This window comes from Argentina silus (assembly GCF_951799395.1).
Source record: "Argentina silus genome assembly, chromosome: 13".
In the NCBI taxonomy this organism is placed as follows: domain Eukaryota; kingdom Metazoa; phylum Chordata; class Actinopteri; order Argentiniformes; family Argentinidae; genus Argentina; species Argentina silus.
In genome coordinates this window covers 10,229,931-10,240,054 of record NC_139667.1, presented here as the reverse complement: position 1 = coordinate 10,240,054, position 10,124 = coordinate 10,229,931, and the positions used below count along the sequence as shown (strand labels likewise).

The following is a 10,124-nucleotide window of genomic DNA, read 5'->3' as shown; positions in this document are numbered from 1 at the left end:
GCTGTATCCTGTGTTCTGGCAGCCCGTCTTTCTCCGCCTTCGTCCACTAATATCCTCCACCACAAAGAATGGACGCGGGATTCTTCCGCGTAAGAATTTCTTTACTCATGTCAATTGAATTGTGTTCTACCAAAATAGAGTATTATTTGCCTCTTGGATGTGTTAATATATCCAAAAATACCTTTAGTGTACGCTCGTACGCCATTCCGCTGCAAGAAATATCTGAGCTGCTGCTGCTAGCGAAGTAAAGATGGCGGCTGTATATTAGCCGAATCACCGATTTTAATATTTAACTCATTGAACAAATAGCTCGTGGTAGCCAATACATTTGGTAGAACAGATTGTCTTGCCATTTGCCTATATTCTACTCATATTGGATGTAGGTAGCTAGCTACACTAGAAGGAACCTGGTTTATAAACCAACTCGTTGGTTTATTAGCTAGCTAATGTTAGCTTGTTGGCCATGCCTGTATGTGGGCCTCCTCCTCCTGCTGCTAGCTAGCTAGCTAGCTAATCGTAGTTCGCCAACCCCGTTTCTGAGCTGGTCTTAATCTGTTAAAACCAATTGTACTCAAGTCAACGTTTCGCTTGTGTGATGGATAGCAAGTTGGACACAAAATGACTTGTTTTAATGACAAAATGTCATGACAAAATGACTTGAAGTATGCCATTCTTTGTTGGTTGACTTGTGTAGGTAAAGATAAACTAGACAAAGCTGGTCCAAAGTGTAAGGATTAATGCCTGTACCAAAATGTTACAACAACAGACACATGTCGCCTGTTGGGTATTCACAGTAGCCGTTGTTGTGAAATGTTTCCTTCCAGGGCACAAGTGCAGAACAAGACAATCGCTTCAGCAACAAGCAGAAGAAACTCCTGAAGCAACTCAAATTTGCAGAATGTCTGGAAAAGAAGGTATGAGAAGCATTTCATCCAATGTCACCATCATCTCAATCCATACACTGTCTCTGAACTGTTATTGCTTTTGTGTGATTCCTGTCTTATCCTTGGTTGTAATCTAAAGGATTGTTTCATCCTAGGTGGACATGACCAAGGTGAATCTGGAGGTCATCAAACCTTGGATTACTCAGCGAGTGACGGAAATTTTGGGATTTGAGGATGACGTGGTCATAGAGTTCGTATTTAACCAGCTGGAAGAGAAGGTAATACCATTAACTCCAGTTCCTCCCTGTTCTTATACAGTAGATGATATACACTGTAGGCTTTTGCAAAGCATAAGCGGGTAATGAGTCTAAGAGAGGTTGATAAATCTGAATATACTGCCAAGTAAAATGACAATATAAGTACAGATGGGGGAAAAGAGCTACCACCGGTGTCCAGTTAAAACAAACATATATATTTGAATGACAAAAAGTTGTTGCTGTTGATATATGACAAAGTGCCTTTGTACAGCAGTTTTCTAATGATGATGTGATTTATGATTTAAAAGGCCTGAACCAATATGGATGTTATACCTTGCATCAGAAGTATAGCACCAACACCTAATTAGCTCTCTCCTGAGCCCAAAGTGTCACTGAGCCCAACTCTCCCTTGATGATGCAGTTTGTGGTTTGAGGTGAGTTATGAGCAGGGATCAACATCATGCTAGTGATAGACATACTTGGACAATGCCATGTCATCTATCCATAGACATTTGAAATGCACCACTAGTCTGGTAAACACCTTTATAATAGCTCCTCTGAATCACAACTTTGGAGTCAAAGGGGGATAATGCTTGAGGATACAGTTTAACTATCTGTTATCCCTTCCAAAGATGTATCTATAGTAAGTCTCTGAATCTGAAAAAGTACTTATCAAAGCTCAAATGGTATCTGTGGTATCTTCATTCTGGGCTGTGGCAAAATGGTGCCTTTCGTAAAGCATTCTTACCAAGCCCACTAACCCCCTACAGAAATATATATTCTGTGAAGATTAAAGTGCACAAGATCCCTATAAAAACATTAATATATTTTCAGATTATTTGTTACATCGGTGCAACCATGTAGACTTGTTTACTTTACAAATTCCAAGTAATGTTGTCCAAGTTTTCCCTCCAGTTTGTTACATTTCATTACCCCTCCTTGAAATTGCCCTCAAAGTTGGAAATGCGATAGCATGGTTAGAATTGGTCTGATTTTTGGCCTGTCAATCATTCCTAAATTAGTGGGGAAATTAGATATGATAAACTGGATGCAACCTCTGCAATAGAAAACGGAAAACATTTTCATAGGGTCTTTGATGGCATCATAATTTGCATCGTAGTCAATCAACTGCTCCTCTTAATGAATGCATCACCCAAAACCTTTACCATACAGAAGTGTTGCTGGAACCCAGTAAGGTATCTCTTAATTATTTGTTTGAGTGAATTTTTACATAGAGGGAAAATACATACAACTACATCGTACCTCATTTTAATATAATTTCTGTGCTATTATGTTTTGGGGTGGGGATTTAAGATTAAAGCTAAATGGCACATGTAATGGTAAGCAAGGGTATTTTTAAACCGTAGTCGGATAACAAGGGCATCTTACTTTCATCTTGTCTTAGTTGTTGAATAAAACCCCTTTTACATGTCTTGTGTACTCATTATTGCTTGTTCGTCTCTTGCAATTTAGATAAATGATATAACATTAAACTCAAGGTGGTTGAGTCTCAAGCTGTAGGGAGGCGGAAGCAAGCCAAGGGAGCGTCTCTTTCTGCTGGAGACTCGGGCGCTCCATTGCCACAGATCCCGCGGGACACACAGAAGACACCGGGACTGTACTTACATTGTTGGGTTTTGAAGCACTTCGTATTGTGGATATCTGTTCACCTCAAAGAGTAGACTGTGGGGAGACAGAGAACCAGACAGTGAAACAACTAACAGTGAAATTGAGTAGTGGGGGGCGTGAGGTAATTTGTTTTACAAGATTGGTGAATGGGGGACATTTTACGATAAGGGATTACAATAAGAATGCAGGGTAACAACCATAGTGCATGCAGTGGGGGTGCTTAAAAGGATTGCATTTAGATAGATAGATGGGTACTTTATTGATCCCAGAGGGGAAATTAAGGCGTTACAGCAGCTCACATCACAAACAACAACAACAAAATAAAGTGAATAATAGAATACAAATAAAATGGACATAACATTTGTAGTGTTGTCTCCCTTCAGCTAGCTCTGATTTTCAGTTTTCTGTGCGTAGGATTTTTATTTGCTCAGTTTTATTTCATTTTGTTCAGGTCAACACAATTTGATAGGATACAATGATTCAGTCTGCTTTGGGGCCCAGGGCTCTAAGTTACCGTAGCCATTTTCTTCTGCATTTGTTATAGAGATGGTTGCCATTCCTTAGCAGACAGGTGTAGTTTAGTGAGGACAAAGGGGGGGACAAAGGCAGTCACCTGAGACCCTATCCCCCTTCCCTCCTGCGAGTTCTCCCCTCATGTTTAAATGGTGTACTGTTTTCTCTCCCCCTTCGTGTGTGTGTTGCAGCACCCGGACAGTAAGATGATGCAGATCAACCTGACGGGCTTCCTCAATGGGAAGAATGCCAGAGAGTTCATGAAGGACCTGTGGCCTTTGTTACTCAGTGCTCAGGAGAACATCGCCGGCATCCCCTCCGCTTTCCTGGAGCAGAAGAAAGAGGAGATCAAACAGAGACAGGTGAGCAGTGAGCCTCCTCTCTAAACTCCCTCCCTCAGATCAGGCCCTGATCAGAGGCCTGTGTCAAAGCACTGTCCAGACAACTGTTGGGTCAACTGTTGTTTGTCTGTTGCAGATTGAGCAGGAGAAGATCGCCTCTCTGAAGAAGATCGACGATGAAAAGAAGGAGAAGGAGAATAAAGAAAACAGAGAGAGGGCTCAGTCTAAGAGCCCCAGAAGGTGGGACAGATTCTCATCACATTTTAAAAAGTTTACTTTAGTCAAAATATCAGAGATGGATCATACAACAATTTTTCTAATCACACTGGTGGTTGTTGTTGTTGCTGCTGCTCAGGAGGAAGTCAAGGTCACCATCACCACGGCGACGGTCTCCAGTGAAACGGGAGAGGAAGCGCAGTCACTCCCGCTCCCCGCGGCGCAAGCCCAGTCCCAGCAGCTCCCCCCCAACTGTGGTGCCCCCGAACCCAGAGGAGCCCCAGCCTGAGCCAGACACCTCAGAGACGGCCACGCCCGCACCAGTCATTGAGGAGGCCTCCTCCACCAGGTTAGAGACCAATATTAGATGTGTAGTGACCTTGATTTAGACTTTAGCTCTCCATAGTTAATCTTTTGTGGTGACTGATTGATTGGTGTATCAGTAGTAGTAATGTTTCCCAGGGAGGCGTTCATCTAACGTGGCATACTGTTTCCATATTTCAGTGATGTGGTCAAAGAGGTGATGGTTCCAGACTCTGTGACAGAGGTCAAAGAGCCCTCCCCAGAGAAGGCTCCCAAGAAGGAGGAGAGGCCCAAGCCCCGGGAGCGGGAGAAGGACGGCAGGAGGGACCGGCCCCGCCACCGTTCTCGCTCCCATTCCCGCTCCCGCAGAAGACCAAGATCACGCTCCAGGTCAGACCCTACGTTTCCCTGACCAACTCAACTACCTATGCTGTGTTTTGAGGCTTCCTTATTTCAGTCTTCTAAGGGTTAACAGCTCTCCTCCTCTCTACATTCAGATCTTACTCCCCCCGCCGGAGGCCGAGTCCCAGGAGACGGATGTCCCCTCGCCGCCGGAGCCCCCCCAGACGTGGCCCTCCAGGCCCCCGACACAGACGCAGCCGCTCCCCCCTCCGCAGGTGAGTGTGTAGGACCGCAATCCTCGGGAGGAGGAAGATTTTTCATCACTGGCTCTTACTCCAAAATTATTTCTGCTCTCTTCTGCCTCCAGGCGGCGCTCTCGCTCCCCGTCATCCTCGGGTAGCAGCTCCTCCACCTCTCGCTCACCCCAGAAGAAGGCCATGAAACGGACATCCACCACCCCTCCCCGCACCAAGCCTCGCCACCCGGCCGACCCCTCCCTGAGCCCCTCCAGGAGAAGAGGCCGCAGCCCCGACGGCAGCCCCTCAGCCAGGCCTCGACGCTCGGCCTCCCCACGGGCCAGGAAGGGCAGAGCCTCAGCCTCCCCTTCCAGATCCACTGGTGTGTACCCCGTCCCCCGTCCCCTCTTATTTCAAACTATTATAAATTCATAGTGTCTGATCCCGTTCCTTGACCAGCCTCCGCCAGTCAGTGTGATAACACATTAGCCCGTCTTTTGCAAGAGAATCCAGGAATATCTCTGCGTTTTTGCCTAAACGGGCTGTAGACACGGCCTGCCTGTTAAACCCAGTGACCTGAACATTCTATCACATTTCATTATCTCAAATCCCTGGATGTCTCGGTTCCCAGCTAGGCCCTCTGGGAGGCTTTACCAGTGGGCCTTAACTAATGAAAACTGCTGAATCATAAAGCTTTATTCAGTCTAGGTCAAACATAGGAATATAGACACCCCACTTCTGGTGTCATAGAGGCCAACATTGGATTTGCTAGTGAAATATTCATGCTTCGAAAGTTTTTTTAAAATTTTTATTAAAAATGTCTTTTCTTGTCATCTGTTTCAGGTTCAAAGCGAAAACAAGGAGAGAGGAACGACTCCTCGTCTCCCGGGCCCAGACCCAGGCGTTCCGAGGCGTCAGAGTCAGGTGAGTGTGTGACACACCGTCCCCTCTCTGGGTTCTCTTAACGGTGCACAAGTTTCCACTCAGTGAAGCGTGTCCTGATCTGCCTGTGCCCCCTCCTCCACCTGCTGGAACAGGACGCTTTGCCGTCACCTAATCTGAGGTCAACTCAAGAAACGGTCTTACCTAAATGAACCCGTAGTTATGTGGGCTTCATCTAACCCTCTCCCTGATAGGTTAGACTTTGATTACCCCCCCCATCTCTAAAATCTCACATCTTGTCAGTTCACCCCCTGGTTGGTTGGTTTGGGACGAGAGGGCATGAGTATGTAGCATGATGTGTGTGGTGTTCTGTGTGTGTACGTCTGTGTGTGTCACTGTTTTCTCAAGCACTGAAAGGAGACTCACTGCTTTGCGTTTCAGAGGATGGGAAGGGGGCTACAGCCGATTCTGTGCAGCAGCGACGTCAGTATCGCAGGCAGAATCAGCAGACGTCTTCAGGTTATACGCGTTTCTATTTGTGTTCGGCCCCCTTCCCTCCCCACCCCACCATCTTGTCTCTAACCAAGTCCTTGTCCGTCTCGTCTTGCACCCTCGTCTCTTGGATCTTGAAGCTGTGCCCCTAACCTAACCGTCATCTAGGTGTCCTTTCCTTTTAAACATCCCTCCCCGTGTGGCTACAGAGAAGTAACGTGTTCCGATCTCTCTTTCTGATTGGTTACAGAGACTGGCTCCTCCTCCTCAGAGGACGAGGGGTCAAAGAGGCCAGGCGGGGGTCCGCCAGCGAGGAACGGCGACGTCAGGAGGAGACGCAGCCACTCCCCCTCCTCCCCCAGGAGACGACACAGAGACGGCTCCCCCAGGTCAGACACGAGGACCTCATCCCTCCATCTCATGATCATGGTGTCTGCGTTCATATAGCGTTATAGGGGTATGATTGTGTTGCTGTCTCCCCATCTCATGCCTTTCATTTAACATGCAAATGTTTGTTTCCCTTCTTCAGAAAGAGACGCTCCCCCTCCCCGGGGGGCCGCAGACCTTCCCCCCCACGCCGTCGCAGATCCCCCTCTCCCAATCCCAGACGCAGGTAACAACTTGTTTTGGCTCGTTGGATGTGACTATCCATTAAAACACACATCAAAACTAAAAACAACTCCACTTCCACTTATCTCACATGTCCTCTCTCTGTTCCACCAGGTCTCCCTCCCCACCTGCCCGCAGACGCTCTCCCTCCCCAAGACGGTACTCTCCCCCAATCCAGCGTCGCTACAGCCCCCCTACCATGCTCCCCCAGAAAAGAAGGCAGTCCGGGTCTCCCCCTCCGAAACGATCATCCCCGGCGCCCAAGCGCCGCCCCTCCAGGTCCCCTAAGCGCAGGAGTTCCCCTTCCCAGAAGAGGCGCTCGCCTCCCCCCCCCTCCACCTCCCCTCCCAGACACAGGAGGAGCCCCATGCTACCATCTAACCGGCCTGGCAGGGACACTCGCTCCCCCGCTCACGGTAACCGCCTCTCCCCCTCCCCGGCCAACCGTGGCCGGGCCATGCGGGGGTCGGCCAGCCCTCAGGGCCGCTTCGAGGCCGCTGGCACTTCTCCACCCAACCAGCGGCGCCAGCCGTCTCCCTCGCGGGGCAACAGGCCCATCCGCAGGGTGTCCCGGACCCCAGAGCCCCGCAAGAACCAGAGGTGAGCAGCTCCCAGTCATATCTGCTCCACTACCGGCAACGTTTGAATGCAGTGGTTTTACAGCAACCCTGTTTTGGTGGTTGAATCTGCAACGAGGAGAGCTCTGAGCAATGTGACTCTACATGCCACCATATTACCACCATATTTTTTTCCCCTCATGTTAAAGAGCTTCTGTTTTACTGCAACTGATTACTTTAGACGTATACTACTGTATGTACTTTATACTGGATCAGTTCTCACTTTTCTTTTGTCTCTTCACAGAGCCTCTCAGAGCCCCCAGCCTATGAGGAGAGCAACATCAAGGTCACCGTCTGGTTCTCCTCAACCACCAGCCCTAAAGAGGCCAGCCCCTGCCTCCGCCTCCCCCTCCCCGTCCCGCTCTGCTAGTGGTTCTCCACCCCCAGCCAAGAAAGCCAGCAGTGGGTCCGGCAGCCCCTCCCCCAACAAGGTGAGCTGAACCCCTACCGGAGCTACAGATGAGATACTGTTTTAGTGAGCCAAGTGCAGGGAACATTCCTTTGTGAACAAAGGCTACTGCATGTTATTTGTTATGTTTCTGAGCCCCAGTTGTCAAAGGCTTGATTTGGTGTTTAATTGTGAACTTAAAAGTTTTGTGACTGAATTGAGTCATAGTAGCCACAGTCTGGCTCAACTCACTGAGTGTTTTAAAGGTTGCGCATACAAGTATTGGGTTTATCTCATTTCAGAATTCTGACAACGAGGCTAGCGGAAAGAAAAAGAAGAAGAAGAAGGAAAAGAAACACAAGAAGGAGAAGAAACATAAGAAGCACAAGAAACACAAGAAGGAGAAGAGTGGTGGGTCAGCGGCTGCTGGGGACAACCCCGGCATGGAGGGGGACGCAGACTCAAAAAAGGTGAAGTCTACTTTTCTGGTTTACTGAGACCATATAAATTCCACTAGCAGCCACTGTGCTGTAATATCAATGAAATATACTCAAAGGATCCATTTTGTTTTATTTTAGACAAGACATTGAATTCCAGCCAATATTGTAGACGTCAATCAGCCTACAAGTTAGTGCAGCTTTCTCTCATCATACTTAAGCACTTTCTTATTTTACTTCAGACTATCTTGACTATCCCTTCCCTCTTAATATTATTATTGTTATTATGATCCAACACTGCAGCATGCCACCTATCCTGTAACTCTAACTGAAATGAGATATAATTAATGCTACCTTTCTTTAAGGAATCAGACAGCGAAGTAGAAGAGTGTCTGGACGACCTGGAGAAGCACCTGCGAGAGAAGGCTCTGCGCTCCATGAGGAAGGCACAGATGTCCCCCCCACTGTCCTGAGAACCCTGGGTCACCCCTTTCCCCCCAGCCCCTTCTCCTCCTCTCCAAATCTTCCATTCTCTTTTCTTTTCTTTTTTTTAAGTTTGTCGTTAACCTGGTTCAGCTTTAGAATGTACAAATTGTTTATTCTTAAGGTTGTTTTTCTTTTTATGGGTTTGGTATGTATTGAAGGGTGGGTTTTATCAAGAGCTGAATTTGTCACGGTGAGATCTTCTAATTTTGTTTTCAACCGAGACCTAATTATTGCTTGTTTATCCAAACTGTAAAATTATTTTTGTTGTCCCCTTTTTTGTAAAGATCAAGGAGGGGAACGGTTTAATTATTGAGGTTTTGCAATTGTGCAAACTTTTTAATCTCTCACACAACATACAGAAGATACCAGCTGTGGGAATTTAACGATTGCATGTGCAACGAGTGTCTCTCCTCTGATGTGCATGATACAGACTCTAAACAAAGGCAGATACAGAGGTCAAAGCTCTCTGGTCCCTTTTGTCAGCGGGCATTGTGTGGTAATGCTATGCTGTGTGCGCGCTGTAAAACGGAGAATCCATCAGAACAGTCTGTTTACCCCCATTTTTGTAATGTTATGGAGGTGTTTGACATTGTTTGACCTTGCAGTAATTTCTGGCTCTGAAAAGTGAAAAGGTCACACATTTAAAAACTTTTTTCAAGAACATTCAAGTGGTCTCACCCCCGAGAGCAGGTTTTGATTTCCCAAAATGAGTTGATTTGCAGTTGTATGTCGAGTTTAAGGTGTCCCACTCTTCCGCATTAAGCCATTCATGTTTGGGAGTGCTATTTGACTTGTATTTAAAACCCCTGCTCTTGTCATCCTTTCAAAAATAAAGATTTTTTTATATAACAACATGGCCAATTGCTTCTTTTCTATACATTAAGCTGTGACATGCATAAGTATGTTGGATGATGTGTGTGGAAAAAGGAAAGTCCTACACTGTAAGGTAAAGCAAGCTACTCCACATTCCAAATGCTTGATTTAGCAAACTGAACTCAAGTCAAACAGTAGGAGAGGTGCAGAAAGTAAGGCTTGGCCCAAGTTGTGTACACATGGAAGATGGAGCAGCAGCTAACAGCGAAGTTGGAATAGTGATGAGAGGAATGCATAGCTCATCAACCTGCACCCAGTCCTAGTCAACCAAACCGTCAGAGGTGGGCAGGACAGTGGGCCTGTCCCCCTGGGCCCTGTGTGGTCCGGTCGGGTTCGTGTTTGTTGGGATCCCGTTTTGTTTAGCAAAACAACATGCACATAGGTGAATATTGGCGAAGTGATATGAATAATAACATTTCCTGTCATCTCATGTGTCCGTCAGTATTCCACTTTTATCATGGATTGCTATTGTGTTTCAGGCGCCAGGTATACACGATAGGCACATTGAACAGAAGGATACCATTTCATTCAAGAATGATACCGGTCCTCAGTATGATTCGGCCGGGTGTGTAAGACCAGGGCTGTTCGGTCGGGATGTTTTAACGCAGCCCTCCACCTC

At 46.9% G+C, this 10,124-nt stretch overlaps 1 protein-coding gene across 8 annotated transcripts; it reads left to right on the top strand.

The window, feature by feature from the left end:
* On the top strand, positions 1-9,484 carry srrm1 (serine/arginine repetitive matrix 1). Of its 8 annotated transcripts, XM_083682750.1 has the most exons (18): positions 1-89; positions 825-914; positions 1,040-1,162; positions 3,475-3,645; positions 3,761-3,864; positions 3,980-4,189; positions 4,345-4,533; positions 4,641-4,760; positions 4,853-5,103; positions 5,565-5,645; positions 6,045-6,122; positions 6,346-6,484; positions 6,625-6,708; positions 6,819-7,304; positions 7,566-7,752; positions 8,012-8,179; positions 8,288-8,336; positions 8,512-9,484. In XM_083682750.1, exons 1-17 carry the CDS (start codon positions 69-71, stop codon positions 8,297-8,299), a joined length of 2,514 nt encoding a protein of 837 aa, XP_083538876.1. In that variant the 5' UTR covers positions 1-68; the 3' UTR covers positions 8,300-8,336; positions 8,512-9,484. The 8 variants fall into 8 exon arrangements, with proteins under 8 accessions (XP_083538876.1, XP_083538877.1, XP_083538874.1 ...); XM_083682751.1 differs by lacking the exon at positions 8,288-8,336 and having other exon boundaries at positions 8,519-9,484; XM_083682748.1 differs by lacking the exon at positions 8,288-8,336.
* Positions 9,485-10,124: the final 640 nt, after the last annotated feature.

Bases quoted from the DNA above. Each gene is read 5' to 3' on its own strand.
- srrm1 (XM_083682748.1), top strand. From the start codon at position 69: ATGGACGCGGGATTCTTCCGC. The intron at 90-824 runs GTAAGAATTTCT...GTTTCCTTCCAG, and splicing joins TGGACGCGGGATTCTTCCGC to GGCACAAGTGCAGAACAAGA. The intron at 7,753-8,011 runs GTGAGCTGAACC...ATCTCATTTCAG, and splicing joins GCAGCCCCTCCCCCAACAAG to AATTCTGACAACGAGGCTAG.